Here is a 22052-nt window from a genome sequence, read left to right as displayed (position 1 = left end):
TTTCTTTTATTTGGATAGCATTTGCTGTAGTCTCTATGTGTCAGGTTCTGTGTCTGCGCTTGTAAAGATAACTGAAAGTTAAAGCCCTACCCTTGAAGAATTCACAGTCCAAAAGGGAATGGACACTTAATCTATTAATATAGTGCAGAGGTCTAATAGAGACATGTGTGATATTTTACTTCAGTCCACGTTTCTTTACCAGACACCACAAGTGACATCAAGATAACCCAATTCTGCTGTTTTATTGAATTATATATGAAAAGAAGAATGAATATAGGAGACCACAGATTTCATTTTCACATTAGCTTGATTCTTATTCCAGAAAGGGACTAACAGCTGGTATAGAGATTCATTTAGCCTCATTTCACACAAATTATGAATAGTTGGAGCGGGACATATTTTTGTATGACAATGAGTTCTAGCAATAACAAGATTTCTAAAGTAATTGAATAATTATATTTATTTATGAATCTAGGAGTCAGAAACCTCTTATCTTCATTCTCAGTGTTTCAGTCAAGCTAATATAAATGGGAGAGTTTCAAAATAAACTTATATTTTTACCGAGTAGTAGGCCAAAGAAAAAATTAAAAACATTTTAAAAGTCTGTTTTCCCAACTGATTATTCTTTGTAAAAAATTGATACTATCTCACAGGTAGCATTCATTCTACTTCTGAAAAAGGCATTAATTTTATGTAACTTTTTTTTAGAACCTGCCTAGTCTTTGAGAGCAATCTCTTGTTAGACAATTATGATTGCACAATAACACCCCTTTGTTCCATTCTCCATTAGCTACTGACATCATAGAAGAGACAAGAAGCATGCCTCTTATTTGAGCTCCATTTAACAATTCAAGACCTAATGAAGGATTTTGAACAAAAACAAAAACAAAAATACGACAAATTACATACTTAAATCTGAAATCACTTTGAGATAGAAATTACATCATAGAAACAGTTAATAAAAACCAGAGAAGCTATTTAAGACCTGTACAGATATTAAAAGTAGTATTCTATTCTATAATTATGACTTCATATTAGTTTTATTATTTATTTTTTCAATGTCTTTCAAGTAATTTTACTAATGAAAATTGGTATATACACTATATAGGAGGCAAATGACATGAAGGGGAATTGATCCAGAATTGCAGTCCCACTCCTATGCATACTCATGGACAAGTATGCAGATTGTTCCTTGCCACCATCCCATATTCTCCACACCCACCCCTTGCAACATTAAACTGCCAAACACCACCCAGGAACGGATTTCCTATTTCATCATTTAAACCCATTATCTTGTTCTCTAACTATCTTGCTAAACTGGTTTCCCTCTATTTAACATTTCTGAGACATGATGCAGCAAGATAACAAGTCTAGACTGTTTGTATAGAGAGTTGGGTCTTAAAGTTGAAGCAAAGGACCAAAAGCCAATAGTCCTCTTCCCCTGCCCCCCTGCCCCTTTTTAGTGTACTGCCTAAACTCTTTGTGATCCCCAAAAGATTGTTTAACTCCAAAGCATTCCTTCATGTTTTAAGGGATGATCATTTAGTGGTATTGTGTAGCAGCTGTCCAACAATTGCAAGGCCAAACACAAGCAGTTTGGGAAGGAAAATGAGAGTGTGCCATATTCATTGAAAGTTTAGCCTTTGCCTAACTTGCCAATTAAAAAAACACAGTCAACTCAGTAAAGATTAACTTAATCTCTATAGTATGCTCACATTTGCAATGAGGGTTGGGTTCTTAGAGTTGGTATTTTGAGTGATTGATCCAGAAGGAGGGTGTGGGCAGATGAAGCTCTCTAGCTTAGTTTCAGAGGATTTCTTTCAGTCTAACCAGAGTTGTGTAAATGAGAAAGTCTCCACCCATGCCTCAAATTATCTATCTATCCATAATCTCCAAAATTTCATCTTTTTAAATGTGAGTCATTTGGACACTGATTTTACAGGGTAAGATTTATCTAGAAATAACTGTCAAGACAAGCTCGGTGAGTAACCAGGGATAAAAGGTGATGTTATCTCAGAGGGTTGCCATTTAGTGACATGCCCTAATTACATCATTTAGGTCAATGTATCCCCGCTTTAGCATCCTTCCAAATATAGAGGATATTGAGTATGTGTCCTCAGAAAGCTGCTCGTGGTAATTGATAGGGACTTTGGTAAATGTAGACAGTGACTGCTGAAAGACAAGAGGGGGAGAGCTAGACTGGCAGCATAACACTCAGAGTCCTGGGGCTGAACAGACACATACCTCTGGGTAATGGTTAGAGGAATGACTGAAGAGACAAGTAAGAATAGTGGTAAAATCGGGATAAAATTAAAAATTCTCAAAATATTGCTTTTCATTCTCATTTCACTATAAATCTTTTTGATAATAACTATAAGGTGTTCGGGGGAGCCTTACCTAGATTTAATCCTCTCAAAGTTTCTTGAACCAGAATGAATGTTCCCAAAGCACAAACTCCGCTGCCTCTCTGATGCTTTTAAGAAAAAGCCTCTTTATAACAGCCCGTAACTTATTTCAAATCTGGGCCTTTGTCTTTCATCTCTCTGCTCTTGGGGCTCTGGGTAGTGCCACATCAGCTGGTGGTTTGTGTGAAAGGAAATAATATATATAATAGTTTCCTGTTTGGTCATTTATACCTATCCCCGTGCTGGACAGATTTGACCCACTTCACTCAATAGCAGTGTCCTGTCACTAAGCACCAATTATTTACAATGGTTGTTGGTCAGCTAAAGTTGCAGTGCTCCACCACTAGCCCTAAAGCTGCTCAGGCCTCTTACTCTGACCATTATTGTTTTCATTACACAAGGAGTATTAAACTGGAGGCTCGGATTTATTTCTTTAGAACATAGAATTATTTTTGATGAGAGACTCACAAATTCTAGTAAATACAGTCAGTATTATCATCCTCTTACTCATTTTTGAAGCTAGTTTCATTTTATTCCTGAATTTTTAAAATCCTGAGCTTTATAATTTATCGTGTAACAACTGGCATAGAGTTTTTAAAAAATAAAACCAAAAACATACCCACAATAAAATGAAAACTAGTTAATACTTTGAATTCTCTTTTTCTGATTTGTATTCCTGTTCTCTTGCCCTGACCATACTTGACAGTCTTATTCATTTACTGCAGAGGCAGACAGCGTTCTTCTCTCTGAGCATGTCCATTTGCGATACTGAATGTCTGAGGGACCATGGAATTGGTGACATGATTTCTGTATATTAGAAACTCTTCACTCAGCAAACTCCTCAATCACAAAATGCACTGACAATTACTAAATCTGTGTATATAGTTGCGGGAAGAATTCCATTTTGCAATCATCACTTGCTTTTTACTCTCATCCCTTAAATTAATTTCATTTTCCTTAGAGACATTAGAAATGTACATATCCTTCAGTTTACTTATGACCTCCCGAAATGCTTAGTAATAAAACGGAAATGTCTGTCGCATCACAATATGTTTGCTTAGGGCAGCAGTGAGCAAACTATGACCCTCAGGCCAAATGTAGCCAGCAGCCTTTTTGTGTACAGGGATTTTAACGTTTTTAGAAGGTGGTGGGTTGGAGAAAATTAAAAAAAAAACAAAACAGAGAATGTAGAACAGAAATGATATGTGTCCCACAAAGTTTAAAATATCTACTATCTAACCCTTACAGAAGAAGTTTGTCAATCTCTAGCTTGGGCTAGCATCATGTGTTAAAGTTTAAAGCCTCATATTTAGAGCAGCTTATCTCTCTTTGAATTTTAAACTGGATACTGCCTACTGTGCAAGGGTAAAGCATACTATATTTATTTCAGTTAACTATTTAGTTGATTAGATAGATATCCTCCTATTGGTTCTCAATTCTGGCCTTGTTTTAAAGTCAAGTGGAGAGCTTTAAAAATATTGTTGCCTGGGCCCCTGCACCAAAGATCCAGATTTAATTGATCTGAAGGGGAACCTGGTCATAGGTGTGTCTTCCATGCTCTTTCGGTGATTCTGATGTTCAGGCAGGTCTGAGAACCACAGGTCTGCACCACTGGAAATATTCACAGACTGACAATTAAACCATATTCTTAGGTAGTTTTTATTCACATTTTTCATTAGAAATGTAGTAAAGATGTATTATACAAACTGTTCTTTAATTTCAAGACAGAAGTGTTGCTTAGGGAAATTTTAACAGACAATTTTTAAATGTGAAGAGCATATGAAACAGATAATGCAGAGCCCAGAGAAACAGAATTTTAAAAGATAGGAACTGAAAGGAGCACGATGTAAAAAAGAGAGAGAGAGAGAGAAAAGAGAGAGAGAGAGAGAGAGAGAGAGAGAGAGAGAGAGAGAGAGAGAGAGAGAGAGAGAGAAAGAAAAAGAAAAAGAAAAAGAAAAAGAAAAAGAAAAAGAAAAAGAAAAAACCACTTAGAATTTCAATACACAAATCACTGAGTAGATTTCTTGCTGTCTGGGTAAGTGTATCTATTTTCAAAAGTGCTATTAACATAAACAGAGCTGTAAATCTGGGGCACTATACTTTTTTTTTCAAAGTTGTTAAGAAGAATTATATTAGTCTGCAGGTGTCACACGCAGTTACTCAGAATCAGAAAGAAAGCTGATGGGGGGTTAGAAGATCTCCATCTATCTATCTTTTTGCAGCCAACCACGTCCAGGCTGTTTATTTAATACTTCCTCTTGCTAATGAAGGTACTTGTTGGGGATGGGTTGGGCTTTCCCATCTCAGCATAAGGACTGCAAGATTTGAATGTGCCCTTGTGCAGCTTTACTGACCACGGAAGGTCCCCAGGCAAGAATCTGAGCAGTAATAACAGGTAACAAAAGAGTATGCATCAGACCTCGGACCCTTTTCCTTTCAGTTTATTTCCTTTTCTTCCCCACTTACCAATGTGTTCTTTTCCCTCTTCTTTTTATATTTTTCCAAACCAGCAAGTGCCGAAGCAAGACACTTCAAAGCAGAGATGGGAAGTGAAAGAGCTCTCGTTCTGGACAGATTAGCAAGCAATGTGGCAAAACGGAAAAGCTCAATGCCTCAGAAATTCATTGGTAAGAATACAGCCCTTTTTCCTGCTGTTGTTAGCAGATCCTTTGAATGAGATAACATAGGATGCTTACTATACAGGCCCTTCCTAGCTTAATCTCTATTAAAATAAGGTAATTGGTTTTATATTGTACACATTTATTCGTTGTGATTCATTTTGATAACTAGAGCAAATAGAATAAGATATTCGAACTAAAGAAACTTAACGACTGAAGATGGGAGTACTTGGTGTTCAATTTCCTAAATAGAGTTGGTGTCAAAAATGCTGTTCCTTCCTCTTTATTCTGAATGACATATGTTGCATGAAAGAGTTTATGCAATTTACATCAGTAAGGTGTCCAAGATAACATTTTCGTAATCTTTTGTAATTATATTTTACAAGTTGGTTCCGTTATCATGTTCGAATTTTTTCATGCTCTAAAATGGATTGCCATATTTTCTTGAATTTGATTGAGAATTGGCTTTAAGGGAAAGTGGTTGGGAAAACATAGATTGACATAACAAGGTTTGCTATAGTCGTTTATCTTACTGGAGTTAATGTTTATGCCATTGGTTTTTACATTGTCAAAGAAACATAGCAGAAGGAGATGGCTAAGAAATAATGATGTCCATTAAAGTATTGAGACTGCCGAAGGGCAGAGATATTTTGCAGAACTCTCCCAGATGTTTACATAAATGTGACCAGGATATTTAAAATAGATTTTTATGTGTAAAGTAGGCAGCTGAATTGAATGTATCAGTTTTGCTATAAATTGAAAGTCTGATATTGAACAAAAATAGTTATCACATGAAAATAGGCTTCCCTCAACACCAGTGGTATTTTAGAAATCTGTCAGTCTCTTTTTCCAAAGCTGCTTGCTGCTGTTGATTTCTTATTCCAGTCCTTTTGTGTTTATTCTTTTCAATAGCTTTTACAGGTATTAAGTATCTACCTTGTTTTTACATCTGGTTAAATTTTATTCTGGTCTAGATAGTTTTTTTACAGGAAGACATTTTATGTGAATTATAGAGATATATTGAAAATACCCATATATTTCAAAATTAGCTAGCTTGGTATTTATGCTTATTTATTTTACTTTGATTAGCTGAAAAGTGTCCCCTTTCAGTCACTTTAAGAATAAATTGTGTCAGACTAAAGTTGGTACATTTCAGTTTAGAGAGACCCTTTTCTCCTTACCATCTTCCATATGGAGTTAGGCTCAGTGGACCAATTGTGATTCCAAGACATTATCATAAGGCATTGCTCATATATCTTTTGAGTGTTACATATGTGAGGAGGTTCTGACTGGGGTACAAAGGAAAACTTGGATCGTTATTCTATGCCATGAGTGTAATTTAATTTGGGGAAAGTTTTGACTCTAGAAATGGCTGTAGCTGATGTAGGGAGGGACATGGGGAGAAACAGGCAAGGAAAAAATGTAAAGTGACTTAATTTTAATCCAGTTATGCTTAGTGCATATTAGTATAAGAGAACTAAAATATGAGAGAAGATACCTATATATGAGAGAAGATTCTTATAGCTGCCCTAAACCTATCATCGCTGACCTAATAAAACCCTGCTTAATATAATAAAAGTTGCACAGCTTTAAAAACATGTTTCATATGTCCGAGTCCATGCCATTTTGCACGTTGCATCAAGGATCCGTGTTCCATTTGTTTGTTACCATTGCAACCAGAGGATTTTTCACTCCGTCATTTCCAGACTCATGAAAAATGCTGATCTTGTAGATTCTGATTTCTCTCATCTTCTGAAGCATCACATTCTCTCTGTGGCATCAGAAAAACCAATGGAGTTTGCTCTTGATTTGGGCTGAGGTGGCAACTTCAGTGCTTTTCTTTTTTGTAAATTATAGTGTAGTGCTGTAGGAAGAACACTGGGTCAGAAGCCAAAAGACCCAGGTTCTGATTCTAGCTCAGTCATTTCTTAACCGTGTGTGTGTTTAGACAAATCACATAACTTTTCTGCACCTCCGTTTACTCATCTGTGAAATGAGGAGACCGATTAGGTGATGAAGTGATCAGAAAGATCCCTCCCAGGTCTGTCATTCTACAGGTCTGTGAAATGACTTAGAAAAGGCAGCAATCATGAATAGCATTTTGTATTTATAACTTCAGATAACTTTTTTCTTAAGGTTGTATAGATATGATATTTATAGTATGAACCGTATATATTTTAGGGTCTTTTTTATGAAGATGAATCTAAGGATCCATAAAACAGTTTCATTAGCTCAACATTCTTTAACTTAGGGCATTACTACCTGTTCGTTTGCTCTTTCATCCATTCATTCATCATGAAATGGTTATAAGGCTCCTGCTACACACGTGATATTCTGAACACTATTCTAATCTAGCATTAGTTTATATCCTGAACCTTTGTTTTAGAGATACTTTTTGAAATAAAAGAAAGATTTTGAATCATTTAACTCAAGTCAACCTTTTTGATAGAAAATAATAATATCAAAGCGGTGGGAGGAACATTATAGCACTGCACTGAATGTACGGGATGAAGTGATATAAAACATATGAGGCTAATGTTTCCTTCCTTCCTTCTTCTCTTCTTTCTCCTATATTTCCTCTGTAAGGCACCATTTTCTGAAAAGATCAGCTGCCAGAGAAATGGCAATGGGTAAAGTGTGAAGGGAGAATGAGTCACTCCCTTTAATCCTACTGACAGTTGCACAGCCCTCAGACCAACCTTGGCTTCCCTGACCTCTTGAACTATGAGGGTAAAGGTGAAATTGTACCATCAGGTCAGCCTGATACTTTTCCAGCAGGCCAGAGAGAATTACCAGTAAGTAGCATTGCTCATCCATTAGAGATGAACTGAGGAAGAGGGACAGATTGGATTGTCTAAATGCATTTAGAAACACACCAAAAAAAAAAAAAAAAAAAAAAAAAGACCCTGTTGTAGAGTAAAAGTAAAATTAGATTACCCAAGCAGGAGAAAAATCAAATCATTTTCCCCTAATTCTCCAAGAAATTTTGTATCACTTTCTCTAAAATGAAAAATAAGTTGACACATGTTCATTAGAAATCAGCATCTTTACATCATCAAAATAATCCTTAGTTTTTCTTTTCAAAGAACAAGAAAGACTTAATTTTAAAATGCACCTAATCCTTTTAGGGGTTGTCCTTTTCTCTGAATCTTATTTTCCTGTTATAAACTTGTTGGACTATACTTCTAACTAGGCCATCTTCAAATACTTGGCTCAAAATAGAGGCCAGATTTCTCTCCTGGAGGGAGGAGGAAAATGACTGCATTTCTGCATATTTCTTTTTCTGATTTTCATTCTTTCTCCAAAAACAGATGTGTTATTCAGACCAAAGTGGTTACCATAGCATCTCCTTATTTTTTAAAATTTTTATGTATTACTTTATTAAAGGAAGTTTTCATGTTGAAAAGAACAAGAAAAAAGATCTCACTCATCCGCGGTAAACATGTGAGTGAGGTTTTGACACTTCAACTAACACCAGCAGTTCTCCCTGTGAAGTAACTAATGAGAAATTGTCCGCTTTGGTTAACAGTGACAGGAAGCAGTTTTTAATACCTGTTTCTGAGAGCGCAGAGTATCTTCTCCCACCCCTTCCCAAGCAGCTGAAATCCATAATCCTATATGCATTACAAAGTTGCAGCATTTTAGAGCTCAAAGGAATATGAGGAACCACCCCCTGAAGTTCTTTTACCAAAGAGAAATGGAGGATCCGAGAGATGAAGAGGCACAGCCAGTAGGTCCCAGAGCAGGGTCAGAGTCTAGGGCTATAAATTACTGCAGTCTAAGGGAGATCACCCAGAGCATTGCCTGTCATGTGTGTGACATGGGGGCTTTGGACAGGGACAAGTCTCTACTCACTGAAAGCTGGTGGAAGAAAAGCCTCGAAGAGGGGTGTCTTCCCCTGATGACTCCATCAGGACAGACAACATCCAAATAGCACTTCACCAAGTCTCACAGAGAACAAAGGCTTCTTCAGCAACAACAAATGTGGTCTCCAGCTCAGTTTTCCTCACCGCCACCCCCACAGCTCTCTTCTCTCTGTTCTCTCTCCTTCCTGCTTCTTATTCTGGGGCACCCCTCTGCTTCCTCCCTGGAAGAAGTTGTTAGTCACTTTAGTCTCATTTATATTGATATCAGAGCCATAATCATCATCAGATATTCCATTTATCCTACTTACCTGCCTTTTTTTTTTTTTTTTTTTTTTTTTTTGGATATGTGCTTGCAGTAAGAGTAAGTGGTAATAATACACATGGGAAATTGTATGAAAGTAGCAGCAAATACATTCAGGTGACTTGAAGAAAACTTGAAGGCAAAGAAACCCTGACTATTTCACATCACTCCATCATGATGATTGTAATTGTAATTGTATTCTTTTTATAATGTTCGAATCATTTTCCTCCCTCCTCACAAAAACCTTTTATTCCAATGGCTCCCCATTGGAACAAAATCCAAACTACCCAGGCAGCCTGAGCCTTCCACAATCTGTCTCCAATTTACCTTTTCCAGTTTTATCATTTCAGCCGACTAGTCCTTTAATTCAGCTACAAGGAACTACTCCCACTTCCACGTAATCATTCCTTCCATGCTTTCCGTCTGGAATGCCCAACCTCGCACCTGTCCGTAAAAGTGTGTGTGGTCTACATTCCACTACTTTCCTCAGTTCTCCCTCTGCTCCGTTCTCCCTCTGCACCCCAGGCAAGCTCAACAGTCTGCTTTTTGTGATGTATATGACTGTCTTCACCACCCTCACTACCACCACCTCAGATTACAAGACGACTTTAAAAAAAAAAGGAAGAGATTAACATTTGTCCCATGTTACATGTGGCATATGTGAGAAATGGTCTGTGTTTTTCTCTCTTCACTCTCCTGGTTACTCTATACTTGGTTCCACCACACAGTATTAAGGATACTGATTTATAATAAAATTGTGTAAATGCCGCCTCTCCTGTTGAATTGCAGTTATATCTATATCCCTCAAAGCATCTAACATGGTGTGGTGGTGGTGGTGGTGATGATGATGATGATGATGATGATGATGATGATGATTATAGTAATAGTAATAAAAGATCTATCACTTATTGAGTGCTTACATATGCCAGGCACTTTGTTAAGCACCTAATAGACATCACAACTTGATGCATCATAGATGTTTCTTGAATGCATGGTGCTACTCTACACGGGACAAAGCACAGTTGTTTTTCCAATGCTATGGGAATCATTCCAGGAGAGAATATGAAGTCACAGCCTGCTGGTGATGGGATTGTGTAGCCATCGGCAAGGTATCAGCTGGTTAACAGTAGTTAACACTCAAACACTTACTGAGAATATATAGGCCCTTGATTTGCATCCTGGTCCTCCATTTACCAACTGAGCAACCTTGGTAACTTTATCAACCTGTTCGCACTTTAGGTTCTTCATCTGACTAAGATGATAATTCATCTTGGGTAAAATGAGACAATATGCAAAGTACCTAGGACAGCACTGGGTATATAGTGGGAGCCCAATAAATAGTGGCTATTCTTATCAGTATTATATATAAAGCACAGTGCTAGGGACTGTGAAGTGTAAAGACCAGAAGTCAAAAGATTAGGGTGGTGGATCTTGTCCCTCGATCCCAAAGGTAGAGGTCTGAATCCACGTGCTCAGCGAAGGTCCCTTTTAGCTCTAGGCTATGATTCTGTACTTTGAAGTTGGCACTTAGAAGCCAACAACCGTATGCCTTCAACACATTGCAGCAATTCAGGTCAAGCAGTTGCTCAGTTTAAAGTTACCAAAGCCTAGATATTAGGAATCAACACCTTTAAAAAGAGTCACAGGTAGGGAATGCCCCAACCAGGCAGCCTTGGTTTCTAAACTTACGACAAGCTGTTGCCACTTGTATTTTCATTGGAAGAAAACCAGATTCAGCCTGAAGCTGCTATCGTTAGTCATTCAAAGGTGTGGTATGATTTTGACTAGAAGCTGGACCAGACGCTCCATGCAGGTTTGGGAGCAGTTACACTTTTGTGGTTTGACTAACCCTTTTTATGAGTGTGTTACTAAAGAAACGTGAGCTGTTGGCTTTTCTGTTACTGTAGCTTACCCCTTCTGAGTTTCATACACATTGAGTCATCATGTCTACAGGTGACTGATAATCATCTGCACAACTCAAGTTACCGTAACTTGGAGATGAGGGGATCTGATGACTGCAGCATGCGTGCACGTGAAGATCTGAGGCTCTCCCATCTTCTTAACAATGAACAATGGTCTGAATTAACCACAGAACTCAGTCACATATTTCCACTCATCCAGGGGTTTATTTTCCTCTTAATGTTTTGCCTCTTACAATGTTAGCACTCAGCTGTTTTCTGACATATGCTGCAGGTGGTAAAATTATATTCCTAGTTAAGTAAAGCCAGCTCTTGGGAGAAAGGATAAAAGCAGAGTTTATGATGTGCCTGTCCTGCCCTGGAAACTTTCTAGAGCCTCTCTGTTAGGTAGAAAGATTAAAAATATGTATATATCTCAGAGACCCCTGGTATTTGGGGAGTTGAGTAGAGCTCACCATATTGGAAAATCATTAATAACCTTGAAAAGACCAAGAAACCAAAGTTCATCATTTCTATGTCATGCTCAGGAGAATAAATAATGGGTAACCTTAGCTGGCTTTCCTGTTCTCAGTCTCATTCTTCCAAGTAGCCTTGATCAAAGATACATCTAATCAGGAAGTTTAAAATGAAAACCATTGAGTACTTTGGTAAAAGTCTACTTTTTTGTTGCTTTTTAATGAGTTGCCAAGGCGGGACATTTTTCTTTGCATACTTTTTCTCTCAGGTATTTGTCTAGAAATTGTCAGATTTGCCTTAAGGTAGTGAGGATGCAGGACAAATGCATCTGATTAGATCGGATCTTGTAGTTGGTCTTTCCGGCTCCATTTTCTCGATGTTCTGGTCCATTACTCACACACCACTGTTACATTACTATCCTGAAAATAACATGTTGACCACAGGTGTTCCTTGCTCATGGGCACGTCCTGGTTTGGCGTTTGTTCGAATCCAGACTCCATGGTCGGTCATGTAGAAGGCCCGTCATTTGGTCCTGCCGTGTGTTTTCTTTTTCCTGTATCTCCCAAAATGTGAGCTGCAAAGTGCCAGGAAGCCTACAGGGCATTTAAAAACTTAGATCCGCAGTCAAGAAAATTATTTTCTATTTATCCTCTTTGATTCAATCTGATTATACCAAGGAGAAGGATTTAGACCTAATTTGATCCTAGTTGTCTTTAACACTAATCTCATACTCAGCAATTTCTGTTTTGAACAAAGAGAAAGGGGATCTTTGTCTCCGAGTACTCACAGTAGTGTCGGATCAAAATTGAATCAATTGTTCTGTTTTATCGTCTTAACTTTTCATAGTTACCTATTTGTGGCAAGTGATTCTTGTTTTCCGTTTATGTCAGTGATCCAGAGTTTCCTTAAAAAACAGATTTATTTTAGCGAGCAAGTGAGCAAGAGAGAGAGAGAGAAGAGAAGAAACGAAAAGAAAAGAAAAAAAAAAAGAAAAAAATAGAAAAAAGAAAACGAGGACTGATTCAAACAAAACAAAAAAACCCCTGATGTTTAAGTCCTTTCTATGTGCCAGGCACTGTTCTAAGTGCTGATCTGTGACCCTGTGAGGTAGATACGATTGTTATCCCCACTTTACAGGTTAAGTAACCTGTCTAAAGTCATGAAACTCGTAACCGATGAGCCAGCATCAAATCCAGTCCATCTGACTCTAGGGCTCATGCTCTCAACCACACTACCCTGGTGTGTGAAGGAATAAGGGAAGTTTGAGAAATACTTTATTTCATACTTCTTGATATTAGCTATAGCCAGACCCTTCTTCTTCCCTGCTCATGTCCTGCATAATCCCACTTCTCTGCCTTCATTCATGCTCCTCCCTCTATTAGGATGTCTCTTCTACCTCTCTGAAAATCTAAATCCTACCATTGCAACACTCTTCTCAGAATTTAGGTTTGGCAAGAATGCTTTTCCTTTCCCAACTACTCATGAATTTTTTGCATTCTCGTAACACTTAAGTATAAAATTTATACCAAGCCACCTTGCCCTTGCCTTATAATTCTTTTTATAGAAGGTGTATTACTCCCCTGCTCAAATGCCTCAAACATGGCATTTAGAATAAAATCAAAGGCCTCTACAGAGCAAAGTGGCCGTTTCACAACTTTTAACATTTATTTTTCTCCAGTTCTATATATACAGGTGTTATTTCTCTCCCACTAGGTTGGAGACATCTCAAGGAAAGGAACTGATAACCAGTCCTCCCAATCCTTTTGTTTTCTTGGATATTTTTTTTTTTTTTTTTTATCACTGAACCCTTTACTGTATGGCAGTAACAAATTTTGGAACCACAACATGCCTAGGAAACGTTACAGAAGAGAGGATAAGGTTCAGCCAATCTCTAGAACCCAACGTCTGCAGAATGAAAAAATATTAGCAATAACCTTAGTCTCACGTCCAACTCTCGACATATCTTCCTCGCTTTCTCTTCCTTCTAACAGCCACTCATCACTGAACACAACTGCCATCACTGCAGACCCCTCTCCTGCCTTCCCTGTGGCTAGAGAGCCTTTGTTTTCTAACACAACACCCACACGCCCTGGAGGTGGCTAAACTCTGTTTTCAAAATTTCTCAGCAGTTTGACATGAGAAGTAGGAGAAGGTGACCACAAATAAATTTTTCAGTTAAGTGTGAGATAGGCCCTAATGATCACTTGTGTATCAATGATACATTTTTTTCAGGAAGAAGAAACACACACTTTATGAAAGGGACAAAGATCATGAGCTTTCATCAAGAAGCCTTTTCTAAAACCTACATTTGAAGCCCTTCTACTTAAATCTCAGTCTGGTGACTGCTGTGTTTGGGGAGTGGCAAGTATAGGGAGTGGGTAGTTTCTGGGGTTATTTTTTCTACCCCTGTAGCTATTTAAAAAGCTGCCGAGGCCAGTCACTGAACAGCCCCACTTCTTGCAGTACTTTTGTCCCTTGGCTCCCTAGTGTTACAAACAGAAAATAACAAGCAAAATAAGAGTTGGGGACCTGACTGTATCTTATGAGTTCACACACAGTAGAAATGCCGATGCCTCCACGCTCCTGCACAGGGAGCCCCCTCTGAACCCTATCCTCCTGTTCTCTTGTTCTGCTTTCTCCAGCGTTCCCCTCTGATCTGAGCAGTGGAAACAACTCATGTTGTAGCTTCAACTTAATGACTCTCCCTTTTGCCTGCTGGCTTAATTTCTTTTGACTGCTTAAACGTGTGCTGTCAGCCACTGTCCCCTGAGGCTTCACCACCGTATGGAACCATTCTGCCAGGGTGTTCTTGAGCAAAGCATGTCCTTCCTCACTTTTCAAGGACTCTGAAAAAGAATTTTATAAATGCTTTGTCTTTGTGTTTTTCCTTTCGTAACTCACTCTGTCACTTGTTCTAGGTGAGAAGCGCCACTGCTTTGATGTCAGTTATAATCCCAGCTATATGTACGAGAAGGAGAACGAGATAATACAGACCCGCATGATGGACCAAGCCATCAATAATGCCATCAGCTATCTCGGTGCTGAGGCCCTGCGCCCCTTAGTCCAGACACCACCTGCTCCCACCTCAGAGATGGTTCCAGTTATCAGCAGCATGTACCCCATAGCCCTCACGCGTGCTGAGATGCCGAATGGTGCCCCCCAGGACCTGGAAAAGAAGACCATCCACATGCCAGAGAAGAACCTCCCTTCTGAAAGAGGCCTCTCCCCCAACAATAGTGGCCACGACTCCACGGACACTGACAGCAACCACGAAGAACGCCAGAATCATATCTACCAGCAAAATCACATGGTCCCTCCTCGGATCCGCAATGGAATGCCTCTTCTGAAGGAGGTCCCCCGCTCTTATGAACTCTTCAAGCCCCCACCCATCTGCCCACGAGACTCCATCAAAGTGATCAACAAAGAAGGGGAGATTATGGATGTGTATCGGTGTGACCATTGTCGAGTCCTCTTTCTGGATTATGTGATGTTCACTATTCACATGGGCTGCCACGGCTTTCGTGACCCTTTTGAGTGTAACATGTGTGGGTATCGAAGCCACGATCGGTATGAGTTCTCATCTCACATAGCCAGAGGAGAACACAGAGCCACACTGAAGTGATCATCTGGTCCCAGAGATGATTTGCGCCTGAGCATTCGACCATTTTTAAAAACTGATACCCTACTTAACAAATCACTCTCAAAACAAACTCAGATCCAAACTCCTTCCCATACTATTTTTTGTGTCTAAAGGGTCGTGTTCTTATGGGCAACAGAGAAACGCTATCTCCATTCAAAAGTTATTTGCAGATGTTTTACTACTTTTATGACATCCTGTTTTCCCATCAGGGACTTGATTTTTATATTTAAAAGCCAATGAAGTATTTGGTCATCATCTTTTGCATCAATAAACAGGCATTCCTTGGAGTTTGTTGACAGTTGAAAGAGAGTCCCAGTTTTGCTACATGAGACATTCTTTCTCAGATACATCAGCCGTACGTGCAAAAGTCTTTTGGTCATAAGCCCAGGTCCACAGAAAAAAAAAACTGACCAGCTGACCTTGTTGGGAAGACTTGCCCTTCTGCACTTGACACAAGGCTGAAGGTTAGGATATAATCTCCTCATCCTAATTAGAATCTAATAGTAAGGAAAAGAATAGCCATAAAATAAGTGTCTGTTACCAATGACTGAAGACCCAGTCACTGAGCATCAGATCCATTCTCATCACATAAACAAAAACAAAACAACAACCAAAAAAAAAAAAAAACTCCTCTGATGATACTTCTGCTTCTACTGTTTACCCTCCTGTCTCCAGTTAAAAGCTGCTTTGGGTTAAACTAGTCATCTAGGAGAAATTCTATACCAGAAGAACTCATGGTTTTAAATATAGACTGTCATCGAATCTCCAGGAAGTTGTCCACTGTGGGCAATGGCATCCATTTCCTGTGATCAAGATTGGCAGAGCTGGGTTCTGAGGGGAAGATGGTTTCGCAGCACCACCAGGGGAGAAAAAAAAAAGCAAACACTTACCTGAAAGTTCTTGGTCTCCTTCCTGGTGTATTAGTATGGAGCTCAAAGCAAACTTGCAAACAATTTTTTGCCCAAAAAAATACCAAAGAATCCAAAAAGTATGACTTAGTCTCCCCTCCCCCACAAGAGAGGACTCGGGGATAGAGGCCAAGAATGTTGTTTAGATCAGAGCTGAGCTTCACGATGGGGTGAAGAGGGGAGCAGCTCTGCTGGAAGGTTGTTCTTCATCAGGCAGGTTGGGTTCCCCCTACTCCCATTTTAAATGGAGCTTCAGTATCCCACAAAGATTCCTGAAAGTTTGATCTTGGTTCTGCAGATGTATTGGTCATCTCCATCCTTAATTATGGGAGGCATGCTATCAAGGAAGAGTGCTGTGATAGTTGTTAAATTAGCACTGGAATAGGAGTCACAGAATCTGTTTGCTAATCCCACATTTGCCCCAAATTAGCTGTATGACTTTGGGTAAATCATTTAACGCTTGAAACTAAATTTCCTCAACTGTTGAATAAGAGTTGGATTTAGATGTTCTCTAAGGTCTCTTCCAGCTTTAAATTTATATAATTATGCAGTAACCAGTTATTTTTTAAAGCTCTTAATGTATGGGTACTAAAATCCCACGGATATTTGAAAAAGTAAGCATTTATGCAGCATTAAGTATTAAGCAGAGAGTCTGTATATGAATATCTGTTTCACATATCTTTGGTGTGAAAATGGTAGTGTTGTTAAGTTTTTCCTTTAACCACTGAGTTGTGAATGTGAAGAGGGTGGTGGGGAGGAACAAAAAACAGGAAGGTATTTTGATCTTGCCCCAAAGTGTACACACAAACTGGCACCTGCAGCTGCTTGCCAAAGACTTTTTTTTTTTTTTTTTTTTTTTTTTTACCTTTTTAAGGACTTGTGTTAGGAAAAATAAATTCTGCTTCCAGGGAAAACTTCATGGATCCTATTTACAAATTAAGAGTCAGCTTTGTGAACATTTCTACCAGAGCCAAGAATCCCCAATTCCTGGTAGATTAGCGTTTTATGTATCTGCCTTGATATTTCGAAAGGGCTTATGCATCAGCCTCACACACAACTTGTTATATGTGCTGCCAGTAATTAAAATGTTCCACCTCAGACTGCACAAATGGCTTATCCCTCTTTGTAGCATGGCGTCTGTCTCAGGAAAAAAGATTTTGTGAAATTCCATGGCAACAGTCCCAACATGTTGGAGATTTCAGCTAAAAGACAAGATATATTTCGGCGTGTAGTCTTCAGTATATCACTGTATTTCTGTAATCCTAGATTCCAAGCTGCTTGGAGCTGCCATGTTGCTTATACCCATTGTGAAAGAGAAGCTACTTATATTCTTGAAATGTCACACATCCTGTTGACTCTTCAGGGAACAAAAGAAGAGAAATCAGAAGGATTAGTAGAAGAGAAAGCTAGGGAAAGGGAGCATTTCCGCCAGATTAGTGGGAAACTTCGCAGAAGACATCAACTTTTGCACCTTGAGAGAGTGAAACTAAGGCCCATCCCACCCACCCAGGGACACTTTTTGTAAATATGACCCTCATTTTCCCTGTGACTAATGGGTTTTCTGAATGATTTCCAAAGGCTGTACTTTCATTGTAGCATTCTGAATCTAGACGGAGGCATATCAAGTCCAGAGAAAATTTGTATGTGGAAGCATTCTTAAATCTTACAGTTGAACTAAGTGGTGCGTAGCGGTTACCTCCACACAGGTCGACACTTTCTTCTATAGGCACTCCTTATACTAATTAATGACCCTCACCTTCACCCCTACCCGCTAGCGGTGGGTGAAGACAGTGAAGAAGAATCTTTGTGAGATGCTGAGAGAAAAGGGTGGCCGGACTCACATCTGAAGTCCCACAGCTGCTTCAGACAGCACGTTTGCTTTCTCAGCCCAGAGTTCCCCTGAACAGAAGGCTTGCTGGACTCTCCTTCATTGTTAGGCCTCCCACCTCACCCTCAGGAAGCCACAATCTGAGAAACAACCTGCCCCACGAGAAATTCCCTTGTCGCCAAGGTGACACAATTGGGGTGAGGATGGAAAAGAAAGAGAACTGGTTCTCCAGATTTCTTTTATCACTGTTTGAAGTGTTGCAAAGGTATTTCCTCCTGGCAGAGAACTAAATAGAAGTGTTCCCCCATTACCCTCCACCACCATCACCAGAGGAAAAAAAAGATAATAAATCTAGCAGTCTTTAGATTCTTTACTTAAGTCACTCTCTCAAAAAGATATTTGCCTTGATACAGATAAGCTAGCTAATCTTGTGCTTTGTTACCTCTGAGCTGTTCCTGACTCAGCTTCTGATTTTGTCAGTGACAAAATTTCTCGCCTTTTTAATGCAGCACTCAACATTTTCTTAGGCCCATACTCACAGTGGCCCAGATATAAAATGACCTCAGATTTCTTTTGCAAAAAGAAATGTTTAAGAACACGAAATTTTTCTTGGTTGAAACACTGTGTTATTAACAAAGCTCACATTAACATAAAGTAGCTTCTGTATCATTATTCCCATTCTCCTCCCTTGCTAAATGTGAAGTTAGAATGTTTCAAGAGAAAAAGCAGTACTTCCGACATATTTCCCAGGGCAGACAATAAGACCATAATGGAAATGTTAACTGTCTAAAGTCCTAGCTTTAACGTGTATCCTACTGAGAGCAGGTCTGCCGGTCTGATCTTCGGTGGAGATCTGGAAACTCAGGAACACCCAAGATTTGAGCCCTCAGAGATGTCTAAGCTTTTCTCAAAGACTCAGAATTAGCACTTGTGAGCTCAAGAAGGGGAAAGAAAGCAGAATGATGAAAATTTTGTCCTAGAAAATAGCATCAGGATTTAGAGAAGAATATAAGGGGTATACAGTGGTATTTCTTATCTTTTAAAGAGTTGGGAACTAATTTTGTGCTCAGGAGTACAGTTCAGAGACCTTCTGCAGGCAGTTCAGAAAAAGCAAAATGGTGATGTAAGTGCCTGTAAAGAGAACAACTTTTGACCTGAAACCAAAGGCTAGACCTGGGCCACCCTAGCCAAAGGACTCTGTTCTCTAAGGCTAAAAGGACTGAACAGTTCTGAGAATTACGAGTGAACCCAAAGCTGGGGACTGCCTCCTCTAAGGACTGTGGACTCAAGGTGTAGGCTTTGAATCTGTATGAGCTCCCAACAAGACTGTACCTCTGTTTACCCAAGCTGTATATACTCTGTACCCCAACATGCTACCGATACGATGAACAGATCTTTGTACTTTGAAGAAGTTGAAAGTAAGTTTCCTCTGAATATTAAAATAGTGGACTGTCTTATACACTGATATTATTTGAAACTGGAATGTTAATATTTTGATTAAAAAATGTAAGGTCATAATAATATCTACCTCTCAAGGATGTTGTGAGGTTTTATGTAATTGTCTATGGAGTAATGTTACTTTTTTTTTTAAGGGGCAGGGGGATTATGTTCGATAATTGCAAACTTTCCACTATATGTACTGTACCTAGATTTAAAGACATGGAAAATAGTCAAAACCATATTAGGACCATAATAGTAATTCCGTTGCCACTGGAGGCAACTGATATCTAACACGGTTTCCTTTATGTTTTAATGCATCAGAGTAAAGAATAACAGCCATCTTGGCGGCTGCTCTTGGTTGAGGGCCGTCCCGCACCTAAGGCAGGAAGGTGGTGGCCGCAAAGAGGATGAAAAAGTCCCTGGAGTCCATCAGCTCTAGGCTCCGACTTGTTAAGAAAAGCGGAAAGTACATGCTGGGGTACAAGCAGACTCTGAAAACGATCAGGCAAGGCAAAGCGAAACTGGTCATCCTCGCCAACAACTGCCCAGCCTTGAGGAAATCTGAAATAGAGTACTACGCCATGTTGGCCAAGACTGGTGTCCATCACTACAGTGGCAATAATCTTGAATTGGGCACAACGTGTGGAAAATATTGCAGAGTGTGCACACTGGCTATCATTGAGCCAGGTGATTCTGATACCATTAGAAGTATGCCAGAACAGACTGGTTAAAAGTAAATCATGCAAATTTTTTCTTTACTAAAACTGGCCAGAGCTTGTTTTAAAAACTGAAAAAAAAAAAAAAAAAGTAAAGAATATGTCAAGCCTTAAAACCTATGTGATTTAACCATTTGCTACAGGTACTTCATGGCATTGCAGCCAGGGAAGTAGAAGAGCTTTGTTCCTTCACTGTCTTACAAGCCCCAGCCATTAATTCCCCAAGCAACTTAGTTTCCTCAAATGGTCCTCACTGTCCATATGTCCATTGACCCACTCTAGAAAGCCTGGGAAGCAGTCCCACAATGCCACCCACCCTCTTCCAAGCCCATGCCATGCATCTGTGGTGCCTATTTCATATTCTGAGTGTAAATGCAGCTTTGCTTCTCTCTCTCCTAAAAAGACTGAGAACAAACATTTTTACATGTTAGGAAAATGGGGCAGCCTTAAAAATGACTGATCCCATTGCTAGTGACTCATTTATACAAGGACTCTTCCAGATCAGCAGACAGGGCCCTTTTTGGTGGGCCTGCTTCTGTGGGTTCACGGAAACCAAATTACTGTGGGTTGCAAAGAATTAGCAGGTCATTTGAAAAGCAGACATCCCTTCACCCAGACTGTGGTTTTTTGCATGCTCAGGTTCTCAGTCTGAGCTCTGGTGAAGGATCATTTTGGCTGCTGGAAAAACCATAGTTTATTTTTAATTTCTGGTTGCCAAAGCCACCACACGTGTGGTCTGTGGATGACCCTTGTCTGCAGAATGACGGGGCAGGAAGGGAACGTGGTTTGGGGCTCAGGGTGGCCTTTCCACCAGGAGCGAGGGAGGGAGACCTTGCAGAGTGGTTTTGACACGGCCTGTGCTCACAGCCTTCTCATCTGGGTTTCTCAGAAATGCACTCCTTACCCAGCAGTGACCTTCCCTCTTGATTTCCCTGAGTTTTACCTGGAGTCCAACCATTTGGAGCACTGTAAGATGCCTTACTCTCCTGAAAGAGTGTTTAAAGAGCTTCTGAAATGTCGCAGCGCTAACCTTGCCAGAACCTTCGTGAGTGCATCCTCGCATCCAAAACAACCCTGCTGATAGTTTTCAAGGTTTCTTTACCATGTTTGATTTTTACATTGAAAAATAAAAAATACTGGTGTGTTTAAAATTAGTCATTGTGCATGCCTGTCATTTGTAGTTGCTGCTGTCAGAAAACGGAAGGGTTTAATTCTGCCTCTAGGAATATTTCTTAATTTAGCTCCTCTGGCTATTGTTTAAAGTCCACGTACCAAGATAAATGGAATTATCACCGAAATAAAACATCTTGCCTGACACCTTGCTGAGCCTGCTGTTGGCATCTCACTGCTGGTTCCTATACCCTCATAGTGAGGTTCCAATTCCACTGGTCCTTAGTTCACTGAAGGGACTGGAGGAGGTTGGGGCCTGGACCTGACAAGATTAGTACATTAAGCACAGTGTCTCCCAGTTTCAAGACACAACTCCACCCTCCCTCCAAGCAGGGATGGTTTCTAAAAGATAGACAAGTCCTGACATTTTCCATCTCTGGGGTCTCAAACGTCCCCATTGGGAAACTCGAACTACAGTTGCCGAACCACATTTGAATACAGTCTTTAGATACCTGGAGGCCCAAACCCAAGGTATGGGAGGAAAAACTCCTAGGAGAATGGCCTAGGGATCATGCAGTCTTCTTCCTATCTTGATATCAACTGTTCTCTCTTAGAAAATCTCAGAAGAGTCTGAGAGGTAGCCTGGTCTTTTGCTCAGCCTCATCCAAAACACCTTCCCTTTCCCCTCTCCCATGGAAGAGGCAGGAGGAAGACACTCCTGAAGTTTAGGATCAGCAAACATGGGGCCAGGTGGGCAGCAGCTTTCTCTGGCTTTACCTGCAGCACCGTCCCCCTGCCTTCAGTACCAGCAGACTTTTTTGAGGATCTCCAGCAGGTTTTCCAGC

General features: G+C 39.8%; 2 protein-coding genes across 5 annotated transcripts in view; both read left to right on the top strand.

Annotated features, from left to right (window-relative positions):
• IKZF3 (IKAROS family zinc finger 3) overlaps positions 1–15928 on the top strand; it is a 72056-nt gene extending 56128 nt beyond the window's left edge. For 3 of the 4 annotated variants that reach the window (XM_016164670.2, XM_016164669.2, XM_016164671.2), the window contains 2 exons: positions 4916–5032; positions 14484–15928. In XM_016164670.2, the coding sequence (XP_016020156.2) occupies positions 4916–5032; positions 14484–15187 (821 nt within the window). In that variant the 3' untranslated portion in view covers positions 15188–15928. Of the gene's footprint in view, positions 1–4353; positions 4801–4915; positions 5033–14483 lie in introns of those variants that run through there. The other variant, XM_016164673.2, reaches the window with a different exon arrangement.
• A 3397-nt stretch (positions 15929–19325) lies between these two features.
• Positions 19326–20169, top strand: LOC107520617 (60S ribosomal protein L30-like). The gene is made up of 2 exons (XM_036223350.1): positions 19326–19359; positions 19763–20169. The coding sequence occupies exons 1-2, from the start codon at positions 19326–19328 to the stop codon at positions 20110–20112; spliced, it is 384 nt and encodes a 127-aa protein (XP_036079243.1). The 3' UTR covers positions 20113–20169.
• The last annotated feature ends 1883 nt before the right edge of the window (positions 20170–22052 follow it).

This window comes from Rousettus aegyptiacus, unplaced genomic scaffold (assembly GCF_014176215.1).
Source record: "Rousettus aegyptiacus isolate mRouAeg1 unplaced genomic scaffold, mRouAeg1.p scaffold_m13_p_6, whole genome shotgun sequence".
Classification (NCBI taxonomy): Eukaryota; Metazoa; Chordata; class Mammalia; order Chiroptera; family Pteropodidae; genus Rousettus; species Rousettus aegyptiacus.
Note: the sequence above shows the minus strand (reverse complement) of the source record. Positions and strands in the feature narration are given on the sequence as shown.